Raw genomic sequence first — 26964 nt, forward strand, 5'->3', positions numbered from 1 at the left:
TCATGCTCTGTCTCTCTCTGTCTCAAAAATAAATAAAACATACATACATACATACATAAAAATAAAATTACCTATATAAAGACTTTTAAAAGGCAGTAAGTGGAAGAAATACTTATAAAATATCTGGGAAAAAAATAATTTCTTTAATAAAAGAACAGTTTACAAATCTTTAAGAAAATGACCAATTTCAAGTGAGAATGAGCAAATGAAATACACAGTCCACATGAAGGAACAAAATGACAATACACCTATATACAACATGGTACTCATTGTTACTCATAAGAGAAACAAAGAAAAGAAAGCTTTTTTTACCTATTAGATTCACAGGTATTTTACAATATGTTGTGGGGGTGGGGAAGGAGTTGGTGGGGTGGTTACTGAACACTTACAGACTTCTGGGGGAAGTATGAAATGGTTTAAAACTTTTCGGAAGGCAATGTGGTAATGTCTATCAAATTAAAAACAATTTTTTTAATGTTTATTTATTTAAAAAAATTTTTTTAATGTTTATTTATTTTTGACAGAGAGAGAGACAGAGCATGAGCAGGGAGGGGCACAGAGAGAGGGAGACACAGAATCTGAAGCAGGCTCCAGGCTCTGAGCTGTCAGCACAGAGCCTGATGCAGGGCACGAACCCACGAACTGTGAGATCATGACCTGAGCCGAAGTCAGACGCTCAACCAACTGAGCCACCCAGGCACTACTATCAATTTTAAATAGACACACTCTATAACCTAGTGATTTTTTGGTTCAGAATTTATATAAAATCTTGCCTAAGGATGCAAAGATATTAAAAGGGTATTCATTTTACACTGTCTGCAAAAGCCAAAACGCTCAAAACAAACTACATGTCCATATATTATAGAAGAGCCATACAAGGGGAAACTATGAAGCCATTAGACACCCCATATCTCACACTCTCCCTCTCTGTCTCTGTCTCTCTGTCTCTGTCTCTGTCTCTGTCTCTCTCTCTCTCTCTCTCTCACACACACACACACACAAAGAAGCAGCAGTAGAGAATCAACTCCCACAGGATGTCAAGCTTTAGCAGAACCATTTCAGTAATACGGGGTAATCTCAACTGCAGCTATAATGTTGCCATACTGTAAGACTTTCAGAATAAGAAATGATCTTGTTCTCTTTGGACCAAATTTTTGTTGCTGATTTTCTTTGCACTGATGACATCACATGTTCAATTTTTTATTTTTTTTATTTTTATTTTTTGCTGGTCTCAGCACATGTCGCTGTCCTTCTACTCCAGACTTCTAAAGGGAATGACATTTCCCAGGTTCAGCGATGAAGACTGCCAACATCTAGTCAATATACATGCAAATTCACCCTTTTAAATTTACCCAATGGGGTCAAAAAGCCTCTAAAACTGGAAGGGATTCTTCAAGAAAATATGAATGGATATCGTAACTCTTAATTCTACTCTATGCAAATGGCTTTTTGTATACCTGTGGGCCAGCTATGTGGGTAGGATGAGAAACATATCTAAACAGAAAACTACTTGTAAATGCAGAGGGAGAAGCAGGAAGGACAAATCCAAACTTAGCCATATTTCAGAATTTAAAAATGAAGCCTGCCACGTAAAGAGGGAGAGGGAAACATGAACACGAGGTAGCCACTGGCAGAACAAGAATAAGAAAAGGGTTTGGCAATACAAATTTCAATCAGTCTGTGCATTAACCAAGACTTTAAGGGGCGCCTGGGTGGCTCAGTTGGTTAAGCATCCAACTCTTGATTTTGGCTCCGGTCATGATCTCATGGTTTTGTGAGTTCAAGGCCCGCATGGACTCTGTGCAAACAGCACAGAGCCTGCCTAAGATTCTCCCTCTTTTTCTGCCCCTTCCTCCCTCTCTCTCTCTGTCTCTCTCTTTCTCTCTCTCACACACACACACACAAAATGAATAAGTAAACTTTAGAAAAAAAGATTTTAAGATCAGCTCTATTTGGTCTGAGGTCTATGGTAGACAAAATAAAAGATCTTCATGGCTGAAATGTACCTGTGCCCAAACTTCTACAGAAGATTTTCCCTCACCTAACGTCCAACATAGGTGTATCACCCAAAGATCTATTGCTGAATTACCTAGCCCTGGGCACAGAACATAACTCTAGCACAACAAAATTAGGCTGTCACATGATCCTAGCCCTGCCACCCCCAACAGCAACAACTACCAAAAATTACATGCCTCCAAAGCTAGAAGAAATCCTGAACTTTTTAAGTTACAGCATCAAAAGGAACACAGTTCACCATCCCTAGCAAAGCCACCACTACTTCTTACTACTTTCTCAATCATGTTTACTAAGAGAACAAAAGGACTTTTAAAAATCAAAATCAATGGAGGGCAGGGATAGGGACAAAGATCTAGTAAAAAAAAAAGGGGGGGGGGATTCTGGAGGCCTTATGTGGACAACTTAGTTTTAAAAAATGCTTTTTTTTTTAAGGAAGATGCCCAACCACCCACATGTTTATTTACATGCAACAGTGGTCTAGTGAGCGCCAACACTGTAGGAGCCTAGTGTTCTGAATGCTCTCAGATCCTCTGGCTCCACCTGTGACTATCAACTACTCTTTAGACAATATCCAATACAATAGATTGGTAAAGCCATCAATTCTTACATTACAAACTCTATCTGCCTCTGTCAGGTATGCTTTGTTTCTTGGGAAGATAACAAGCTAATGTTCAGCATCAACCTCAATGATTTTTCTTTTTCTTTTCTTTTTTTTTTTAAACAGCGAATCAACAGTCACATATTTGCCTTCAAATATACACGGTTTGAAAGCAGTGAACAACTCTAGGATTTACCATAGTCTTCTCTCATCTTCCTTCCTCCCTACCTCCAAAAGAAGGCTAGTAAAACCCACTTACTCTAAGGTAGGCCCAAATATGAGGCGGCCAAATAAGAACCCTGAAAGGTTCTTACAAGGGGACATACTGAGACCCACAAAATCCAGGACCTCCACCCTAAAAGTGACTATTACTTTTTGATAAACATGAAGAGTTTCTCCAAGTTATCAATCAAGACTGGTAGCAAGAAGATTTATTTTAACATTACTTCTCCAGGGCACCTTTTGTGCAACACCACGGGTGCTAGAGTTATTACATACAATTTTTGGATTTGGGCATGATTTAAAAAACATTTCACTTTTTAGCATAATGCAAAATTAAGCTTCCACTCTCCTACAAAAGAACACAAAACTCCATGTATATATCTGTACATCTGCTTCTCCAAGCTGAGAAATAATTCTCTCTAATCAGTAATTCATATTAAAAACAAACTTTCATGTAGAGTAGCTTTCATGCATGTAACTACAGCACCTAAGCCCTACCACTTGATTCACTCAATTTGCTTAAAACCATTCACAAAGAGAAGAGACAAGTTAGATTTTACTTCTCCTTTGCCTTGTCATGAACAATAACTAAAGCAGTGAAAATTTAAACAGCTATGGTTAGTACTTTGCAGAGGTTGTACTGCCACTTTAATTAAGTCAAAGGCATATGTGTGGAGAGTAAAACTGTTCCAAAATGAAACCAAAAACAAACAAACAACGTTTAATTCAGAAAGAACATGGGTCTCTGTTTAGTCCTTTTAGCTAAAGAAAGATAAAGATTTTAAAAAATGATACAAAATTCCACCAATGGGAACTATGTACTCCACCAACTTTTAAGACAAACACTGTATCTTCTTTGGTTCCAAAGACTGAACCTTCTGAATCCAAAGAGAAGGCAAGTGAACAAGATGACCTGTAACCCAGAACAAATTCTCTGGGTCCTGTGATACTGTATTACTGCTTACTTCTGCGGTGCAATACTGCACACTTCTCCAGATGCATCAAAAAATAATTACTCTTGATTGCACAGGTGCTTCTCTGAGCAATTTTCCTTGCCCACAAATCTGGTATAACAGTGCTGGGATAATGTAATTTAAGCATTTTCCATTTGTTAATATATAAGAGGTAGGCAAGCAGACTAGAGAGGAGAAAGGAACCAAGAGTCTAAGGGGAAGCAGATGCTTTTCCTTCTAAATTATCATATGCAACTCAATCCCAATTGTGGTTGCTCAAATCCAATTGACTTTAATGCTTTTCTCCACATGGAAGTAAAGTGGTTACTTCACGAAAGAATTTAATCCAGTTCCTACGGCCTGGCAAAGGTTTTTGTTTTTGTTTTTGTTTTCCATCAGAGAGTAGCTGACTTCAGTAAGGCATTTATAATATCCAAGGGCTTGTTTTCCTTTAAAAAGAAATTAAGAGACTACTCTTATCAGACTCCCCTCCTTAGGTGTTTTGGAAGAAAGTTCCTATGGAACAGAAATTCTGTAACCTAGGATCACAGACCCTTTAAGAGACTGGTTAAATCTTATTCACAGAAAAATGCACAAGCAACAGAATTCTGCAAATAGTCTATAGAACCAGCTAAAGAATGACTAGCCTATAGACAGACAAGACTATGGAAAAGATGGTCAATGTGGCAAGTGGCATCCTTGAGGACCTCTCCCTCCCTTCATTCCTTAACCAGCATGTAGGAAAAAGGTGGGAGTACTAGTGCAGGCCTGTCCCAAGGAATGTGGGGTTCCATTCATGGGCAACTTTGGCTTAGAAGCTTCTCTCTGGCCTAGGGATGCACTGCAGTCTAAGACTATCTGTCAAATCTTTCCTTCCTCTCTCCTTTCAGAGGTGTCAGACTTGCCCTGTGGTCTGAAGACGCCACTGGCCTTCAGAGTATTCATATGGTCTTCTCTTTCCTTTTGTACTTCCCAGGAACTTTACAAATTAAAAAAAAAAAAAAAAAAAGAAGGAGATGGAGATGGAGAAATATTAAGGTTTTAAGAGTTTGTTTGTTTGTTTGTTTTTGAGAGAGAGAACGTGGAGGGTAGAAAGAGAATCCTAAACAGACTCCACACTGTCAGCGCAAAGCCCAACACAAGGCTTGAACCCATGAACCGTGAAATCATGACCTGAGGTGAAACCAAGAGTCGGAGGCTCAACCAACTGAGCCACCCAGGCATCCCAAAACTCTAATAATTCTAATCCTTCTTGGGGTCTGCTTCTAGGAGAATTCAGACTATCCACCAGCATGTGCTGCTGTTTTCACAGCACCTTTACACAGCACTCAGAATAAACGACCTTGGATTCTTCCAATCCTCACTCCAGTAGCACTCTTCTACATAGAAACTATGCCTCTTAAGACAATGACTTCTTGCCCAATGGGATGAAGCCCCTGGAAGCCCACAGGTCAGTGATGTTCTGGTTTCACAGACACCAAGGGTAGTTTTGAGATTTTTGCCTCCAGTTCTAAGACAAGACCCACGAAGGTTAAGCACCAATGGTTATGACAGAAATTGCCATGGAAGGCCAAATTAATAAGGTCCGATGTGTAAAAGGCATTACGTTTGTCAGGCCTGAATATAGGACTCTCACTAATGCTAGAAAAATCCTTCACATTTATACTAATCATGGTTCTTTAATTTTCAAAACCAAGTTCTGAACAGTGATGACACTATTCAACGGGGAGAAGACACCATCAGGTCAAGTAATAACAGCCAAAGCAAAAATCCTAGTCCAAAGTATGAGTGACCTTCTGTATTCACCAGAGATTCCAACAGTTAGTGTGCAACTCAAAGTCAGTTCTTAGGTGTGCCAGCAGAAGCTCTTAAGTATGCAAATGCTCTGTTATCTGGGTGCCCCAATGCCCCAATCATGCTCAGCATTAGCTGAGGCTTTCAGGTGAAGGAGTAGGTGAGATTCTGAGGTTGGATTGTACCAGAATCCAACCAGGCTCTATCACTTGTCCTAAATCACTTCTGTTCCATTGTTAATGTTTAGGACATACAGTATTAAATGACAGTATCACCCTAACCTTTTCTCCTAGTAAGACATGTAAGGATCAAATCAGCATTATTTTTCAATCAGCACTGTGATTAAAACATTGTAACACGAGACAGAGAAGGACCATCTTTTTAATTCAAGTTCCCCTTAAATTCTCAACCAGTAAACTAACCAAATACTTAGTTTTGTAAGCTTTTTCTCTTCCCTTCCCCCTTTATTCTTAGTTTATGATGTTAAGCTCTTAATGACAAAGAAGCCAAGCCCACCTGGGTAGTTTTCCAACACACGTAAAGCAAATCACAGTCATACTTCCATTTTAACCAAGCATGACAACAAGGTGACTGAGTAGCTTTCCAAACTACCAGAGCAGCAGGCACTACCTTGCATAGGCTGGCGTTAAATCTGTACTTCATAAATCGTGCAGGCTCCTGCCCATTTAGATGATCTCTTCTCTGCAGAATCGGCAGTCTAACACTGGTTCTTCCAAGCATTAAAAATCATCACTCTGCTATCCCAACTCACTGTTCAGATGGGTCTTCCTGAATGCAGCCTTTATTACAACCTCACTGCTGCTTCATACACTGCAGGAATACCATGTTTTTTAAGTCAGGAGCTCTCTTTCTCGCTTTATTATAATCAAGGGGTCTTACAACGACCCCGATACTGTTAAAAAGCACGGTGCTTTATAACAGTAAAGCTTCTGGAAAACCCAAACAAAAGACACGTCACCCGGTGACGTCAGCCTATATACAGTTCTGTGTGGTCGCAGCACATAAGCAATTCCATTCTTGTGCCGTTTCTCGGAAAAGCTTTTCAGTAAATGCACTCATGCTGCTCCAGGAGCTCTTCTCTGCAACAAGCCGCCCATCTGCCATCAACAAGTTAAGACCGAGAGAACTAACGGCTGCGGAAAGGAGAGACTGAAGCTTTGATTAACCAGCTGAGCAGTTAAAGGAGGACGAAATTTAATAACTTACATTCAAAACTGATTGAGGAATCAGAGAAGACAGAGAAAATGAAACCAATGCTTTCGAGAGGAATATCCTAAGGAAAAAATAACTCACCCTGCTGGATGATTTTACTCAGAAAGCCTGGGACACAGAAAACAGGAAACTGGTCAAAGGCTCCTGCATGTTAGAGCCTTTTACAGACTCACTGCGTTGAGTCTAACAACCGCGACTGAATGCAGCCTCCAATGTGCTCAGAAGAATGGGTAAGTCCATGCATTTATGTGTCTTATACAGTCAGCAAGGAATCATGCTTTCTAAAATAAGCCACCAAATTCACATTTTATGAGGGAGATCACTGTCAAATTTCTGGGTTTTGAGGTTTAGGTAAAAGCCTATACTGCTAATGACAGAATATTCTTTATCTTTTTTCTTAATGGTTTAAGTTGTGTTCTAGTCATACTAACAAGGTTAGTTTTTCTGCAGCAAATGAAAAATAAGTTATATGCAGTGAAATCTTTCGCCATAATGTTATGTTGTTTTTTTTAAGAGCTCATACATTCTGCTGAAAAATATCCTATCTTCTTGTTTTCCTTAAATTATATTCTGCAGGCTTACATTTCAAGTGGCCATTAGGGGCCCCTATGCTGGCAGCAATATATGCAATGAGTATGGTTTTAAAAATGCTGCCTGCCCTGGGTATGGCGTGTCCACCCAAATGCCGCTGCGAGAAGCTGCTCTTCTACTGCGACTCTCAGGGCTTCCGCTCAGTGCCAAACGCCACAGACAAGGGCTCTCTGGGCCTGTCCCTGAGGCACAATCACATCACAGAGCTCGAAAGGGATCAATTTGCCAGCTTCAGTCAACTTACCTGGCTCCACTTAGACCACAATCAAATTTCAACAGTAAAAGAAGATGCTTTTCAAGGACTATATAAACTGAAGGAATTAATCTTAAGTTCCAACAAAATATTTTATTTACCAAACACAACTTTTACTCAACTGATTAACCTGCAAAATTTGGACCTGTCTTTTAATCAGCTGTCATCTCTGCACCCAGAGCTCTTCTATGGCCTTCGGAAACTGCAGACCTTGCATTTACGGTCCAACTCCCTGCGGACTATCCCAGTACGCCTATTCTGGGACTGTCGTAGTCTGGAGTTTCTGGATTTGAGCACAAACCGTTTGCGAAGTTTGGCTCGCAATGGATTTGCAGGATTAATCAAACTGAGAGAGCTTCACCTAGAGCACAACCAGCTGACGAAGATTAATTTTGCTCATTTCCTACGGCTAAGCAGTCTGCACACACTCTTCTTACAATGGAACAAAATTAGCAACTTGACATGTGGGATGGAGTGGACCTGGGGCACTTTAGAAAAGCTAGACCTGACTGGAAATGAAATCAAAGCCATCGACCTGACAGTGTTTGACACGATGCCTAATCTTAAAATTCTCCTCATGGATAACAACAAGTTAAATAGCCTTGATTCCAAGATCTTAAACTCCCTGAGATCCCTCACAACTGTTGGCCTCTCTGGCAATCTGTGGGAATGCAGCCCTCGAATATGTGCTTTGGCCTCCTGGCTGGGCAGTTTCCAAGGTCGGTGGGAACATTCCATCCTATGTCACAGTCCTGACCACACCCAAGGAGAGGATATACTAGATGCAGTCCATGGATTTCAGCTCTGCTGGAATTTATCAACCACTGTCACTGCCATGGCTACAACTTACAGGGATCCAACCACTGAATATACAAAAAGAATAAGCTCATCAAGTTACCATGTGGGAGACAAAGAAATCCCAACTACTGCAGGCATAGCAGTTACTACTGAGGAACACTTTCCCGAACCAGACAATGCCATCTTCACTCAGCGGGTAATTACAGGAACAATGGCTTTATTGTTTTCTTTCTTTTTTATTATTTTTATAGTGTTCATCTCCAGGAAGTGCTGCCCTCCCACTTTAAGAAGAATTAGGCAGTGCTCAATGATTCAGAACCACAGGCAGCTCCGATCCCAAACACGACTCCATATGTCAAACATGTCAGACCAAGGACCGTATAATGAATATGAACCCACCCATGAAGGACCCTTCATCATCATTAATGGTTATGGACAGTGCAAGTGTCAGCAGCTGCCATACAAAGAATGTGAAGTATAATATCTACCCGTCATCAAAAATTACATCAGATAAGTAACCTATTTTACATAGTAGGGGATAAATACATACCTAATTTTTACCAATGGTGACATTAAGCCTAATTTTCCAAACCAAGTGGAGACTTAAGTTTTTGAAGTGTTGAAGTATTTTTAATTTTTTTTAATGAACCCATATTTTAAGTGTTATATGAAGCAAAGCTCATATTAATTTGCACTCTTGTTGCAAAGTCTAAAAATGCTTATTTCAAAATAAGACATTTCATGTATGTAATTATTATATACTATCATGTGTAAACATTTACACTAAGGTCTCCATATGCTATTTTTTTCTACTGAAAACAGTTTGGAAAGAAGCTACTGAGCAGAAAAAGATATGGATCAATACTTGTTAGATCACTGCTCTCCATCCCAAGAACCACAACTGGCTTGCTGCTTAAAAGGAGGCTTAGCAAAGTTTTCGTCTATGACAATTTGGTATTTACTCAAATCTACAATTTATTGCCAGTGTGGGAAGTAGAATTTCATGTATGCTGAAGACTGGTAAATATTAAACACTCTTCTTCCAGAGTTTTTGCCTGGGTTAGTAGACACTATCAAAGTCCACATTATGAAATCAGAACCCTTTATGTAATTCTAATAAGCTGAGTGACTCTTTAATATATTTAAACAATGAATCCAAGTGATTGTGAAAAGGTCTCATTACAATGAAATCAATAGTAAATAATCACACTGACTTCACATTATACAACTCTAATTTGACTTATAATGGAAATGTTGATTTTTGTGGCACTTAGACAATTTTTAAACTAATCTAAAAATCATCATTTTACTAATTAGTTTACTAAATCCTATATTTACATTTATATGTGAAAAAAGATTTAGAAATTATTTCGGAGAGAAAAGAGATAAACTGAGTCCATTTAACAATCCTGTGACCTGCTCCCTGTAGTATGAAAGCACACACACCAATTCTCTCCGTCCCTCCACAATCAAAGATGCCTTGACAAAGGGGTTTAAACCTCTTTCTTTTGCCTTTTCCTAATCTTCAAACCTCAAAAAGCCAAATTAAAAATAATCGGCTAGCAACAGAATATACTAGAATACAGTACAATGGAACCAAGAAAAAAATCACTTTCTAAATATGATATGCTAAAATTTGACTGTTTAATAAAGATACATATCCATACTGTAAGAGCAGTTCCTTCTAAGTGAAGGGAATAACATTACTGAGGCAAGCTTTCTCATGGGAGAATACCCTACATGCCTATGCAGCCACAAGGATGTGAAGGGATGAAACAGAAAGGCAGCATTTTGAAATGTGACCCGCAGAAACAGTTTAGCTTAAGTTAAAAAGGCAACCAAGAGTGAGGCAAAGGTTAACTACACAATCTGCATCAAACAGGGCAAGGCCCTGGGTCCTGCAGCTGAAAAAGAAAGTGTTAATAGATACATTCCATAATTAACAAATGATAATGATGCCACACTTTTCATGCAGAAAACTGCCGTAAGTATTTTGTTTCTTTGATTATGATTTCTACAAAGAAACTATGACATATTTGGGATTTAGATGAAAGTCACCAATCCATACATAATTTTTCCATAAACGAGGCTCCATGTATGCAGTAGCAAAACCCATTAAATTAGACCACTGACTTAATTTTGAAAAAATGAGCATTTCTACAACTGACATTTAATGTATGTGAAAAAAGGCATGTATCCTTAGAGAAAACCACAACCATTAAAAAAAAACAAAACAGGTTATCTTTTCCTTAAGATGACCATTAACATGATATCCATCATTCAGAGCATATTTTCCTCTCAGGATTGAAATGAAAACATGCTAAGACTACAGTTTAACCCACAAGATTTAATTATAATTTTTTTCTTCTTTAATACTAAGAGAAAGGGGTCTTCTTTAATACATTTCAAAGAAAACATGTCTTGTAAAAAAGCAGATGAGATCACAAATTATTAAGGTAAAATGTGCTCTATTTTTTAAGGTGGATAGATTAGTTTGGCAAAGTCTCAGCCCAGCTGTGTTCAGCTGATCATGAGCGGTGAGCATTTCATTTCTTGTTAAACCAGCCTGGGCCTGCCTGGGCAGAGACAGAAGCTGATTTTACAACATAGAGCACAACTCACTACTTCCCCATGGAGGGGCTGGATCAGAAGCCCCATTACAAATGAGAACTCCACGAGCTAAAATTTACCAACCCATTTATCAGGGTAACCATGGCCATTTGTCTGGGCACAGCTTTGTCACAATACAACTGGGCCCAGAACACAGACTCCACCAGCCCTGAAGGATAGCAATGGAGTATTTTCCATCATTGCATCCACAACCAATATTAACTGAAATTATGAAGAATGAGAAATACTGGCTGAGAATTCCCACAGTAATCTTAAAGATTATAGTTAGTAAAATGGACCACCAATTGACAAAATCCTTAATGTATATAGAAAAGTAAATTGGAAAAGCAAGCCATTCATTAATTCTGGCGAACAGCATAGCAAAGCCACAAAGGAATATTTTCCAGTTGAAAACTGTAAAATTTTTTGCCCTCCATTTTTTCGCTAATGCTCTCAGAGAAAAGTAACAGTGCCAGATAGCATTTTCCTTTTTCCATTTAAAGTGCAAACTTCCCTTTTCAATTGCCTGTAGAAGGCAGGATTCCATTTAATTTTGGCCTATTTGTGTTTCAGTATCAGCACAGGTTTGAAGATGAGACTGTTAGTCATCTGTGCTCTCTTTACCAACTGGCTAGGGTAGAAGAGCATCACAGCTACACTGCAGATCCTGGTAATACAATGTTAGGGCTTTTGTTTTTCAGTGTAGTCTTATCTTCTTCAGCACCTCCTCCTCCCCCACCAACCCTGGCCTTTTTTCACTTTCAAGGTTAGAGGAAAATGATCATTTAATCAAGAACCAGAAAAATAATTAAATCTCTCTGGACAAAGAAAAGCTAAGAAGGCTATGATACTGTACCCACCTAGTAACCCAGAGCTTGTTTGGAATCATTTATATTCATTTCTGTAGCTTGCCAGCGATTTCAATCACTCTTCTGAAATGAGAGTGGGCCGATAAATTTGCAAATCCACACACAACTCAGAGAATACCCACTGCCAACATCAAATAGCAAAGATACTAATTTTTTAAGCCAAAAATCTGCACTAACACATGTAATTTCTTAATGTGCCTAAGTTAATTTCTATACCGATTCAATGAATGGAATTGATTGAACTTTCCAACTCCACTAATTATTAAAATCCATCTGCTTATTCTAATGCTAGTCACCAAGAGCTAGACTCCATCTTTCCAATAAAAATGAGCCCTCTGTATCGCTAGGTCCAAAACCTAAAATTCAAAACAGGCATATCATTTTCTTAATGCATACTTCCTACACAGGTTATCAGGGAATAAAAGGCTGTATAATGCCCCATTCTCTCCCTAAAATGTGGATATCTATATGAAATTTTAAAAGAATATTTTTAGAAGCTTAGCTCCTAACAGAGATATACAGTGACAGACCTGTCTCAAAAGTCTGTTTTAGGCCATGATTTTCCGATCTTATTGGCTAAAGAGCTTCAACTAGAAAAAAACTAAGGATGATAAAGTCATTCATAGACAATTAAATATTTCTGTTCTTAACCTAGGGCAAACTCATAGTGCTTGAATATGGCCAAAAACAAATAGAAAATGGCTGTTAAGCTTTCATCCAGCTATTACAAACATTTAGAAACATCTGCTACTCCTTCAACTAACCTATTCTTCTTCCTTGATAAACTAAAAACAAGTCTGATATATGGAATGTTTGATGAACCTTCTTATCAACACTGAGACTGGACACTAAAAGTCCAAACACATTGTGTTCAATTACCTTAAGAGCCTTTTTTTTTTTTTTTTTTTTTTTTTTTTGGCTGGGAGGTGGGCAACTGGGTTGGGAAGAAAATACTATTATATTGGGGGCTGGGGTGGGGGTGGTAACAAAGTGCAGTGTACAGGAAAGTTTTGTTATTAAAATTGTGTATACTGTACAAAGTGAATGTCTTTTTTTTAAGCTTTCCCTTGGTAGGCAATCAATTTTGACACGTGAAACTTGAAAAAGCCATTTGTGACAGACACAGAAACCTTAAACGAACATCTGTTTTGTACCATGTTCTCTACAATGCCAAATGTGCCAGTTGAGTAAAGGGCAGCTAATTGACTGTCTTCGTTAAGAGACAGGTTAAACTAAGCTAAGAAGAAAGTAACGGGTGTGGGGTGTGGGCAGGTGGGGAATTGTCGGGGGTGGGGAGTGGGAGGTCTAGTTAAAAAGCTACCATGACAATACCTAACAGTTACACATTAACAAGTTGCTCTGTCACAAGCCTTAGCAAATAGACAAACAGCTATCCTTGAGAATCACAGGGCCTAAGGTTGGCTGCCATCTCCCATTCTCCCCAAAAGTAGACTGCCACCACACCACAGCCTGGGCAGCTTCAAAAAGGTTGCCTCTACCCAGCAAATGGCAACTTGGCCTTTACCTTGGGGGTCCACTGGTGGGAGACAGATCCCAGCAGCACCTTGCACACCACTCCTGGGAGGGATGTCCACAGGAGTTGATCATGCTGGGATCTCTAGGATCTCTACATGACCTTTTCTATCCCAGACACCAGCTCAGTAAATATGGATATGGAAAAGGCAGGCAAGATTTTCAACTAGTGTCCCTTGCTTGGCATAAATACCCCCCAGAACAGGATGCTATGCCTGGGCAGCACTGGGGGCAGAAAGGGCCTGGTCTCAAGGAACTGACTGCCAGGAGCTGCCATACTTGTCAGGATACACTTATTACTTCTCCAGGTCCAGAGCAGTGCAGTAGGATCAGACAGGCAAGAAGAAATAAGGCCACCCCTTTCATCCAGAGATGAGGGGATCAGAGAATCAGAGAAGCTAGGACAGCGATCACACCAGGAATCTCAGCAGCAACGAGGGCAGAGGCAGGAAGGAACCACAGCACAAAATTTTATTGTCAAACTCATCCACTATGCACTAGAGGGCACAGGTGATAGTGGTTTCAAACTGCACAAAGGACTGAATTCCTATACTTTATGGAGTTAAAAAAGCTTATTAACCTAATTGTCATACATTTAAATCTTGAAAATCCCTTGTAAAGCTACATCTCATTTCTTTATCAGTTATTTTAATTAGTTTTGCCTGTATGCCACAGCATTCTCAGGTTCCCACTCAAATTTATAATAGATTTCTTCAAGGTCTGTTTCAAGTGATTTTTTTCCTTTCTTTAAATATATCTAACCAGCTGGGTACTCAAATCTCCCTTAGACAGAATGTACTACAAATTGTCTTTCACAAAGAGCCAAGGGAAAGAGAGGTGAAAAATCACAGCTATTCCTAACATTTCTCCTCCTTAGCATGAGTTCCTCCACACTAGCCAAAGTTTTGGAAACACTCTTTAGGGACAGATGTTGAGCCTCCTTTCCTCTATCCAAAGAGGACACTAAAGAGGAAGAAATTTCCAAAGGAAAGTACCATGAAGCATCCTATCATGCAAAGTTTGGAAACTTAACATACACCATCCCTTTATACATGGAGGCCTAAGAGTAAAGCCTAGCACATGGCCTCCAACTCAGGACCTCCCACCAGAAACCCAACATAAAGGAGCATCTGCGAACAATCATCCTGAAGGCAGAGGCCAATGACTCTACCACCACCCTAAGAGAGAAGACTCTCCTCTCACCTGAGAACTAGATTTTAAAACTGTAGTCTCAGAGACAATACCCAAAGTCTTTTTACAACTTTCATCAAGCCCCTTTACCAAGAACCATGGTAAAAAGATGTAAAAATGTCGTAACTTCACTGAACATCCTTTCAAAATTGTGTCCAGAGAACAAGAACTCCATTGTTACGCTCCATATTTGTATTAAAAAAAAATGCACACACACGCACACATATATATATACATATACGTGCACACATATATACTTATGTGTATAACTTAAATATATAGTATTACATATACATATATTTAAATAACCTCTAGGTTACTTCTTTGAAAAATCAGACAAAAACTCTACAGCCATTTACATTAGCCCACATGTTCATCATCATGAGAAGCAAAAAGCTCCTCTTGAGATAGACTAAAACATTTCCCATAGCCTAGCTGCCAAACACATAGAGGCAAACTGCTCAGCACTTTAAACCTTTGACAACTATTTATTTATCACTTACATATAACTTAATTCTATGACGTCAAGGAAACTTAGGAAAATACACTCCTATGTACAAAATGGTTGAAATAAGGATGCGAAAACCTCAGAAGCAGGGATTCTTAATTCTAAGGGCCCAGGATATGTTTCATGGAATGCAAGAACCTCTTGTAGTTATAATGCAAATATTGTATATGTGTCTAAATATTTCCCCAGATTCTAAAGGGTGTTGGTAACTTACAAAAAAGCCCTAGTAGAGCAATGAAATAGTTCTTTTGAGTTACACTACTTTGTTGTTTTTTTTAATATAATTTTGTTTTAATCTTTATTTAGTTTTGAGAGAGAGACAGAGTGCAAGGTGGGGAGGAACAGAGAGAGAGGGAAACACAGAATCCGAAGCAGGCTCCAGGCTGTCAGCACAGAGCCTGATGTGGGGCTAGAACTCACAAACAGTGAGATCATGACCTGAGCCAAAGTCAGACACTCAACCGACTGAGCCACCCAGGCGCCCCTGAGTTACACTACTTTGGCCTTGATCCTCCTGGTGGCTAAGGCAAAGAGCAAAACCAAAAGCTTTCATCTGATAAAAGGAGCACACTACTTTATTTGAGGGGAGAGACACTTACATGCAAAACCCTGTTAATTACTTATAAAATAGAACCAGCTGTAGGATCAATAAGGAAAAATGTCAGACAGTATCTCCAAAGAGGTTCTGAAGAACAGGCAAGCTTGTCAACCCTTGAAAAAGCTAAGGGTAAGGAAGTCTACATAAGCATGGTGCCTATAAAGTCAGCAAGATCGAACATGCACCTACTTGGGAGAGTAGTTCACGTTTCCTCCTTATCAAATCCCTAGGATCCAAACTACAGTGTTCCATCACGTAAGGGACACCCAGTAAGTATATGCTTCATTATAAGACTTATAGATGAGGAGTACAATGTAAAATTTAAAATTCTTCTACTACATCATGAAAGATATACATTTCATGCATCATCTCTAGTTGTGCCAACGATAATCATAAATGTTCTACTTGGATAAGATGTCTCTAAGATGTTAACTAAAATTTTCTAAGAAAGAACAGATTTAAAAAGATAAAGCATTCACTGGTCTGATAGCTGTCAGAAAATTAACTTTCCCTTTAAAATTTAACTCAGTCTGTACATTATTAGAACACCTACCTAGATTTCAACAGGAGTAAAGAGCACAGTGATTAAGAGCCTCCACACTTGGGCCTGTGACCCTGGACAAGTCCTTTAACCTCACTATGCCTTAGGCCTCTCATCCCTACCATGGAATTAATAGTAGTAACAACCAAAGGGGAATTTAATCCACGTAAAGTACTGAGAACAGGCTGGAACAGAATAAAAGTTCAATAAATGCTTTCTATTTTAATAGTCATATGTGGAGAACTCGATGCAACAGATCCATCAAGCAGAGAATATAATCATATAAAAACATATCCGACTTCTGTGTTACTCCAAGAAACTCCTTACTTTCTAGTCTTACTTAACTCACTAAATTAATATATCGTATCCAAAATGAAGATTAGCGACAACTTTTAATAAGTCAATAGCCTACATACACATTTCATATCTAGAATTGATATAAAAATTGACCACATTATCCCACAGTCAAGTGATCTGCTTTATAAAATGTATTATAATATCATGTATGACAATACTCTGGTTTGGCTTTATGAATCAAGGCTAAATTTCAAAAGATAGATTCCCTAATTCCAAAATTCCTTCTGTTTAAGGTAGTCACTCAAAATCCAGTGATAATCTCTTTCCCTTGTTCAATAAAACTATATAGGACAACTCTACTATTTATTCATTATTATAAACAGATACGATTTTTCAAAAGAAATAAGAATCCCAATGATATCTCAGCTTCTATTTTATTTTAGGACAAAATACACAGCTAAGAATTAAGGATCACTATTATGTTTATTTCTTTTGCTTAGAAGAAAATGTACTTCAAGTCTACCACATCTGATCTAGGAAGTAGCCCAACCAATTATGGCAGATTTGGTTCCTAGGCAGATTTGCCAGAATTACTGATATGAGGAGAGGTATGAGAATTTAAAAACACAAAGAGGGGCGCCTGGGTGGCTCAGTCAGTTAAGTGTACAACTTCAGTTCAAGTCATGATCTTGTGGTTTGGGAGTGTGAGCCCCGTGTTGGGCTCTGTGCTGACAGCTCAGACCCTGGAGCCTGCTTCACATTATGTGTCTCTCTTTCTCTCTGCCCCTCCCCTCCTCATACTCTGTCTCTCTCTCAAAAACAGATAGAACATTAAAAAAAAATTTTTTTTTTATTTTAAATTTTTTTTTTTTTTCCAACGTTTATTTATTTTTGGGACAGAGAGACACAGAGCATGAACTGGGGAGGGGCAGAGAGAGAGGGAGACACAGAATCGGAAGCAGGCTCCAGGCTCTGGGCCATCAGCCCAGAGCCTGACGCAGGGCTCGAACTCACGGACCGCGAGATCGTGACCTGGCTGAAGTCGGACGCTTAACCGACTGCGCCACCCAGGCGCCCCTAAAAAAAATTTTTTTTAAACACAAAGATAACCTGTGAGTTCAATGCACACAGAAAGGTATGTTTCGTGATTACTGCTGATCCTCCATATTACCAAAATATTAAATATAAAGCTTGCTCAGAATTAACCCGTCTGAATGAATACACACAGTCTTTTTCAGAAACTGCAGACCTTATGGCTCCAATTTTTTAAGACAAAGAACTTTTTTCATGGATTGTCTTTCTAAGATCATGATCCAGTTTATCCAACAAGGAAGATCACTTTATCTCCTCCATCCTCCACAACTTTTCTCCATTTTCCCACATCTCTTGATACTGGGCTTGCTCTTAGATCCTCACTTACCACCACATATACAAGCTTTTCAGATACCTGCTTCTCCTCACAGCTCCCAAAATTCCAAGCAAAACCACCTTACTGAGCAGAGACCATTCAGTTGTAGTATATCCAATGCTGAGCACCAACGTTCTAAAAAATATCTGTAATTTTAAAGATGCTCCTTGACTCCACAAAACTAAGTAACTATCAGATGCAAAATGATCCACATAATTTGGGAGACACCATTAGAAACACAATCTTTCATCCACATTGTCTTCACAGTCTACCTTTCCCTTTGTACAAATTCAAATATCAAATAATGTTTATTCACTTTGTTTTTACCTTCAAAAGGTCAGAAACACCAGCCATTTAAGAATAGTACCCTTTTTGCTTTAATAATTAGCATTCACTCAAGCTCTCTGATCAAATAAAATCCCCAAGAGCTTTCGCATCATTAATATGAATAGTTATTCTCCTGGTTTTTTATTTTAGAGTGAGGAATGTGCCTTGAGGCAAAGAGGACATGGGTATACGGGAGGACATGGTTGTGAAAATTTCAGAAATATACAATTTTTTTTTTAATTTTTTTTTTTTAACGTTTATTTTTGAGACAGAGAGAGACAGAGCATGAACGGGGGAGGGTGAGAGAGAGGGAGACAGAGAATCTGAAACAGGCTGCAGGCTCTGAGCTGTCAGCACAGAGCCCGACGCGGGGCTCGAACTCATGGACCGTGAAATCATGACCTGAGCCGAAGTCGGCCACTTAACTGACTGAGCCACCCAGGCGCCCCTGGAAATATACAATTCTTGGGGTAATGACAGACTGTAATCCTTACTTCCCTCATCTATCCTCTAAAATTTTATACCAGTTTTGTCAGGATTCCATAGAACTGGACACAAAAACATTGATCTTTCATGTGAAAGTATTTTCTGACAGGTTTTGTTCCCAAGAGGAAAGAAAACATGACCACCAGGCCCTGATTAACACTAGGCAGGACTGCTGCATATGGCAGACACTAAGAACTCTGCTGAGAAGTGACCATGAAGCGCTATTTCTCTCTGATCAACCTCCCTAATTTTCCCTGGAAATTCACCAGGAAAAAAAAATAATGGCAGTGAAAAAGAAAGGGAAAAGAACTTACCAATCTTAGGCACACTCTTCTAGGCATCTCAAACAGCGCTACATCACCATCTCCCTCTTCTATCCTGACAATCCCTTCAGGCCAATATGTGAAAAACTGCTCTCTGACACTTGCCCTCAACTTCCAACAATGAGACCCCATTTTGCTATTGTGTTAAAACTGCCAGTCTAACATTTATCTATTACTCTCCATGAAAACCTAACAGTAGGTGGTCAGGAATTCTCTCTGTTTTAAAGCAGCATTCCTGAAGTGTCAAAAAATATCACAGTGCATAAGTGATACCACCCGTTTTGTGCTTAGAATTAGATGTGATATGAATTACAGATCAAATGGGAAGAACTGAACAACCATAAAGACTTTACGTGAAGTCTAGCTAGTTGACATCCCCACCAAATGCATCATCATAAATTACAAAAACTATTAAACATATTTCTATAAAAAACACAAATCTACTAGTCTCCCAAAACATATAAACAATATTTTGAGGAGCTCACCTTTTAAATATTTTACGTCAATTTTTAAACATACACACCACTGGGTTTAAAATTTTTTTTTTTTCAACGTTTATTTATTTTTGGGACAGAGAGAGACAGAGCATGAACAGGGGAGGGGCAGAGAGAGAGGGAGACACAGAATCGGAAACAGGCTCCAGGCTCTGAGCCATCAGCCCAGAGCCTGACGCGGGGCTCGAACTCACTGACCGCGAGATCGTGACCTGGCTGAAGTCGGACGCTTAACCGACTGCGCCACCCAGGCACCCCAGACACCACTGGGTTTAAATTAAAGGAGGTATGGCCTCGGAATGAGATAAAAACTATGAAAGGCTACCCGCTTTATTACGATATCAACTAGCATTTACGCTAATTGAATTCCAAGTCTTGATATCAAATGGAATTGAGACCATTATGTATGACACAATTTGGGAAGGGGAAACCTGGGAAAGATTTATTAATTTTTTGACATGTTAAAATCAAAATGTTTATTAGCCATTCAAGTAGAGACGACAAGTTCAGGGTAGAGATCTAGAAAGGTAAATTTTGAAGTCATCATCAGTAAACACAGGTATTTAAAGTCACAAGACTCAATGAGATTACCAAGGGAATGAGTGTAGGTGGAGAAGAGACATACAGAAACACACTTTCTTCCTACACCAGTCTGTGGAATTTACACAGTATCTATCAAATGGCAGTCAACAACAACAACAACAACAAAAGGATGAGTTTCAAGGGCAAGAGCCCCTCAACATCAAAGCCACTTGAACAAAGCATGTTCTATTGGAAAATTAATGAGAATAAGGTCAGATTAATTCAGGAAAATGATCTTAAAACATTACCTATCAAAGAAACTGTTGCCGATTAAAGGTCTGCACATACACTGCTTTAGAAAAAATGATTACTACATAACAAGTCCATCACTCACAGAACATCTGAGTATATTCTCCATACCAAGCAGGTACTAGAGATGGACCTGCCCTCAATGAGGTCAGTGTAATAAACTAAAAGACCAATGAAAGATCATGAGACAATCAGAAAAGCAGGTTCAATTTGGGGGGCATATGTACAGCTCATGTACTTGGAATAGTCAAATATTCGGCAAAAAGGTTAACAGTCTAGTCTTATCTATCTTTGACAGTGGTATGGATTACAAAGTGTGTGTGTTGATCAAAACTCATCAAACAGTACACTTAAAATCTGTACATTTCACTGTGTACATTTTCATAAAAAAACTGAACTCCAGTTAATGATATGTATACATGCTGCACTGTTTAGAGGTGAAGTATACAAGTGTCTGCAACTGACTTTTATTTATTTATTATTTTTTTTTATAAATTTTTTTTTTCAACGTTTATTTATTTTTGGGACAGAGAGAGACAGAGCATGAACGGGGGAGGGGCAGAGAGAAAGGGAGACACAGAATCGGAAACAGGCTCCAGGCTCCGAGCCATCAGCCCAGAGCCTGACGCGGGGCTCGAACTCATGGACCGCGGGATCGTGACCTGGCTGAAGTCGGACGCTTAACCGACTGCGCCACCCAGGCGCCCCTGCAACTGACTTTTAAATGCATCCAAACAATAAGATGATAAATGTTAGATGTGATAAAATAAATAAAATAAAATAAAATAAAATAAAATAAAATAAAATAAAATAAAATAAAATAAAATAAAATAAATAAAATAAATAAGATGATAAATGTTAGACGTGATAAAGCATCTAACAAAATGTTAACCACAAAATCTAGGAAATAGGTACGTATATATATCTGGGTGTTCATTGTATATTTCTTCCAGCTTCTCTGTATGTATGAAAATCTCCTTAATAAAATGTTAGGGGGAAAGGAAAAATATAACTACAATTGTAGTTTATAGTATTGACAATCTAATGTACTATTCCTTTCAATGAGACCTACAGTGTTACACAGTGGTTAAGAGCTTAGACTATGGAGCCAGACTAGGTTCAAAATATAGTACATCCACTTTAGTACCTGTGACACCCTGAGCCATTTAAGCCTTAACAGTACAAAACTCATGCTCTGAAGATTAAGTGGGACTACATGTAAAACACTTGGAACACTTTCTGGCACACGGTAAGTGCTAAAGTGTGTTATGATGATGACTGTGATGACGACTAAACATTTTTAAATTATTCAACAAGTACTACTTCAACTCCTACTATATGAGATAAAACAATACTCATTAAAAACTAATAAAAGATGGGGCGCCTGGGTGGCGCAGTCGGTTAAGCGTCCGACTTCAGCCAGGTCACGATCCCGCGGTCCGTGAGTTCCCGCGGTCCGTGAGTTCGAGCCCCGCGTCAGGCTCTGGGCTGATGGCTCAGAGCCTGGAGCCTGTTTCCGATTCTGTGTCTCCCTCTGTCTCTGCCCCTCCCCCGTTCATGCTTTGTCTCTCTCTGTCCCAAAAATAAATAAACGTTGAAAAAAAAATTTAAAAAAAAAATAAATAAATAATAAAAAAATAAATAAAAACTAATAAAAGAGAAATCAACCCAAAAATGTGAATTGGACAGTCCTACTTAGATTACAAATACTCAGAGAACAGGGAGGTACTCAAGAATGTTAAAGAGAAAGAGCTTTAACCTTGCTTCAAAAAGTACCAGCAAGATTTCAATACACTGGGTATAAGGGCAGCCAGAACCACCCATGTGACAGATGCTACCAGTAAGTGCAGCTAAAATGAGCCAAGTGACAAAGGGACTCTGGGACCAGAAAGGGTGTGTAGATTTAACGTGGTCAGCAAGAGCAGCCATTCCAGGTCTCTGGAGATGGCTGGGATATGATGATCAAAGCAATGATTTAGAAAAAAACCATATTCTGGCAATTTTTCTTGCTTTGCTGAGAAAGACAAAACCCAGAATTTCAACTATCAGAAATGGCTGATAAGGAAGAAGGATAAGGGAAAGAGATTTATTTAAAGGACAGGCAAAGGGTAAGAACCAACAGTCAGCTGAGAAAGAAAGAACAAATGGCTCTCTACAAGAGCCCTGTTCAAGAGAAATGGGCAGAAGATTAGGGTATAAGGGAAAAATATGTAAGAAATCGTTCATTCACCAGGATGCAATAAAAAAGAGTGTCCAAGTTGCCATGTTAAATCTCACTATACATCTCCAATCTACAACAATTTTCTAAAAACATACATAGTTGCTCCATGTTTTCATTTTGCAGCCTTCCCCCCACGCCCCCGCCGGCCAGAGTCAATAACAACTTCCTCTTATGAATTAGGCACAGAAAAGGCAGGACTGGTTTCCACCCTGAAAAATATGAAGCAAAGCTCTCACTAGGGTCCCATTCAGTCTAGTAAAACCTACCCCTTTCCCCACTCTTAATCATATAATGATAACATTTTCACAAGATAAAGTTTTAAAATTTTAGAACAATAATTTCTGACTCCCCAATGTGGTGCAAATATTAAAAAGAAATGCAGGAGCACAGTGTAGTGACAACCTGTTAATTTTACTCCCTCACATACTACAATAGAATCTTATTATAAGGTTTAATTTGTTACTTTCATATATAAGAAGTTCATTAATGGCTTCACTGTTAGAAACCTCACTGGGACTGCTGTTTTTGTTAAAAACTATGTGGCATGGCTGCCAATACAATCTTAATAAAAGCCCAAACCATTATCTACCTCCCATCTTAATAACAGAAATTGAAGATGAAACATGACATCTTAAGTGTTACACTTCACAATAAACAAGTTTCAGTATTTCAGAATCCCTTCATTCCCTACTCAAATTTAACTCTATCGTAATCTTTAGTTCCCTTCCCATAATCAAATACTTTCTCCTTCTTTAGAAATACACTTTCACAAATCACAACTATGAAAGCTCTTCAATGTCTCAAAGAAGAATAGACATTTCTTTTTTTCTCCATTTTCATTACAATCAAGACTAGCTAATAAATTTCGCCACTTAGTCAAACCATGAAAATTATCAGATATCCAGACTTTTTCCAAAACTTAACAATTCTAGATTAATTTTGAATTAATGGAAGTAGGGGAAAACCCAAATGGGGAGAACCTACTGAAAATCAACTCTTGCTGCTTTTTCCCCAACTCTTCCTTCTTATAAGAAAAGGGACATGCTGTCCTCTCTGCTAAGAGTGACAGAGTGGAGACCCTGTCTCATTCACCAAACACTGTATGAAGTGTGGGTCCTCCACATACCTCTAGGGAAGTATCCACAACTAATAACCACTGGTAAAACAGCATTCTAAGCTAAGAGAGAGAGACAGAGAGAAAAAAAGAAAGAAAGAAAGAAAGAAAGAAAGAAAGAAAGAAAGAAAGAAAGAAAGAAGAAAAAAAGAAAGAAAAAAGAAAAAGAGAAAAGAAAAGAAAAGAAAAGAAAAGAAAAGAAAAGAAAAGAAAAGAAAAGGAAAGAAAGAAAGAAAGAAAGAAACTCAACAATGTACAAAATTTAGGAGACCGAAAAAAATGTTTTACCCAGTACATGTTAGATCTGTCGCTGGTATTAAAAAGGTATCCACTGGTAGATCTGCAATTTCCTGTATCCACAATAATACTTATATACGAGAACTATATATATATATAGGAGCTGCCCTGTTAGCCTGCTTGATTAAAAATAAAGGTGAGGGGTGCCTGGGTGGCTCAGTCGGTTAAGCGGCCGACTTCGGCTCAGGTCATGATCTCGCGGTCTGTGGGTTTGAGCCCCGCGTCGGGCTCTGTGCTGACAGCTCAGAGCCTGGAGCCTGTTTCCGAGTCTGTGTCTCCCTCTCTCTGACCCTCCCCCGTTCATGCTCTGTCTCTCTCTGTCTCAAAAATAAATAAACGGTAAAAAAAAGTAAATAAACTGGCATAAATTTGGGTAACAAAAGTAAAAAACTGCTTTATAAAAAAAAAAAAAGGTGAAAACACTAGGCCTAGGTATGTTCTTTGTAGGGACCAGTTTTGGTCTTCATATTCTAAACCCCAATGTTTTTTCTCTACGAAAATGAAAGTATGTCAAGGGTTACAACTGGTACTCAAAACTCTGATGATCAGTGAAAATGTAATGCCAGTCCTGTGGAGAAATCACTCAGTGTATGTCCCACAGGGTAAGAAATCCCGTTCCATATAGGAAGACATTATTAAAAAGTCACTACTTCTTTTAATGATTAGTGTCTATACAGTATAAGGAAGAGTAAGATGACATGCAACAAATTAGACAAAAACAAACAAGAAAACTGGAAAAAATTCTACAGAAAGGTTCAGAGGGTTCTTTTTTCCTAATAGAGGGATGTAGTGGGTCAAATCAATTCTTCCATTAAAATCATTTACTCTATTTTCACTGTACCCCAAAATGTCTATATTTTACACTATTGCAGTAGGAGGGGTTTGTCAAAACGTTCTTTCTTTCTCTTCTCTTCCACTTAGGCTTCTCTCCAGTGGTGCTCAGCAGCCCACTCACTCATCCTTTCATTGTCTTTCCTTACTTGGGAGCTCTCAAGCAATTACATTTCTCACTTATGTCTATGTACGAGTGTGTGTATAGACACAAGCACATGTGTTCAGTTGGAGGGAAAATGGAAGCAAAAAGACTCCACATCAAGACAAAACAGCCTCTATTTATTTTACAAAGTCATTATTTATCTCATTTCTTGTCAAAGATTTTCTTTTTTAACTTTGGCTCCTCCCTCTAAATTCGAGTCTTATACCAGCCATTTTTACTTGATTAGAAAAAGAACCTCTCACTTGAATATGTGCAGAGTCACATTCAGTGCTTGCATTCGGAAACTTGTCTATCTATAAATAAACTGCAGATAACCACACAAATTTTGCATATGTGGGTAAAAATAAAAACAAAATAAATATTCTTTTTTTTTTTTAATTTTTTTTTTCAACGTTTATTTATTTTTGGGACAGAGAGAGACAGAGCATGAACGGGGGAGGGGCAGAGAGAGGGAGACACAGAATCGGAAACAGGCTCCAGGCTCCGAGCCATCAGCCCAGAGCCTGACGCGGGGCTCGAACTCACGGACCGCGAGATCGTGACCTGGCTGAAGTCGGACGCTCAACCGACTGCGCCACCCAGGCGCCCCCAAAATAAATATTCTTAAAACTATTTACAAGTATAAAAATCCTGCAGATGTGATGTCAGTGAGAAATGAAAGGCAGGTTTACCATATTTTGGTATAGAAGGAAAGGCTCTGAAAACCATCACTAAATTAGCCCCCTGACTGGGAGTCTTGCACTATACATCCAGGTCAAATGAATTTTGATCGTAAACAATTAAAATGGCCTGTGTGAAAAGAATTTTTATAAAGCCTAAAAGCACAAAGGCAGACAATTAATTACTAGCCTATACTCAACCATGAAACTTTTACAAAGGGGTTTGTATTTATGATATGTCAGTTTATATGAAACTCTATTTCAAATGTGAAAATTATTTCCCAGAACCAGGGTGAAATAGCCCTTTCTCCTTTTTTTGTACTATTTCTGCATGTGTTTCATATATACGCATAGCCACAGCATATTCCCTTTGGATATTTTTGTTCCATTCTTAAGCAAGACCTGGAAATATGCCTTTGCTATAAAGGTGTGTTACACAAATATGGAATGAAGATTTCTCTTCTAGGGGGTGCCTGCCTGGCTCAGTTGGTTGAGCATCTGACTCTTGGTCTCAGGTCAGGCCTTGATCTCAGGGTCATGAGTTCAAGCACTGTGCTGGGCTCCAAGTTGGGCATAAAGTCTACTTAAAACCAACAAAAAAAGAAGAGTAACCATTAATGAAGGCTTTAAATCTCAAGCAGTAGCTATTACTGTAATTTCTCACCTAAAAAAACTAACTGAGCACATAGTTGGTAAATGGAGGAAAAGTTTGATCATTTACCTATAAGCATTTCAAAGACCGAAAAATAAAATCTTTTAATGCTGAAACACAACTAAGTTTAGACCAATTTCTCAATTTAGACTAAAGTACATATTTGTTAGTATAACTGAGTATGTGACAAAGTAGTATTCCAATTCACTAGGGGAAAAAAGACAGTTTATTTAATAAATAGCATAAAACATAAGTCACTATCCAATTGGAGTATTAAGTTGAAGTACTTAATTCATACCAGGCATATGAAAGATTATGACATTATTTGTACTGTGCCAATTTAGCTAATCTGGAACTACATTTCCCAGAAGTCCCTTCCTTACACAATTCTGCCTTAGCCTGGACCACATAAGACATCCTTGCATGAGATTTGGAAGGCAGAAATGAAACAGCAACCATTTGTTTAATGCTGGTAAGATTGGTGCAGGTACAAGGCACTAATGTGGGTCATATACATTACAGCTTTTCTGCTGATTCATTTTGTTAGCAT

At 38.6% G+C, this 26964-nt stretch overlaps 2 protein-coding genes and 1 long non-coding RNA gene across 6 annotated transcripts in view; 1 reads left to right on the forward strand and 2 right to left on the reverse strand.

Moving 5' to 3' along the window:
• Positions 1 to 26964, reverse strand: part of CTNNA1 (catenin alpha 1) — a 311490-nt gene that overhangs the window by 52253 nt on the left and 232273 nt on the right. The gene's annotated exons all lie outside the window — the stretch shown is intronic.
• Positions 2403 to 17436, reverse strand: LOC147584434 (uncharacterized). Its single transcript, XR_015249743.1, has 2 exons — positions 13345 to 17436; positions 2403 to 13294 (listed from the first exon to the last, which is right to left on the reverse strand). It is a non-coding gene; the product is annotated as an uncharacterized LOC147584434 (long non-coding RNA).
• LRRTM2 (leucine rich repeat transmembrane neuronal 2) lies at positions 6296 to 10739 on the forward strand. The gene is made up of 2 exons (XM_025925043.2): positions 6296 to 7046; positions 7393 to 10739. The coding sequence occupies exons 1-2, from the start codon at positions 7043 to 7045 to the stop codon at positions 8937 to 8939; spliced, it is 1551 nt and encodes a 516-aa protein (XP_025780828.1). The 5' UTR covers positions 6296 to 7042; the 3' UTR covers positions 8940 to 10739.

The sequence above is a fragment of the Puma concolor genome, chromosome A1, assembly GCF_028749965.1.
Source record: "Puma concolor isolate L17-30 chromosome A1, mPumCon1.1.hap2, whole genome shotgun sequence".
NCBI lineage: Eukaryota > Metazoa > Chordata > Mammalia > Carnivora > Felidae > Puma > Puma concolor.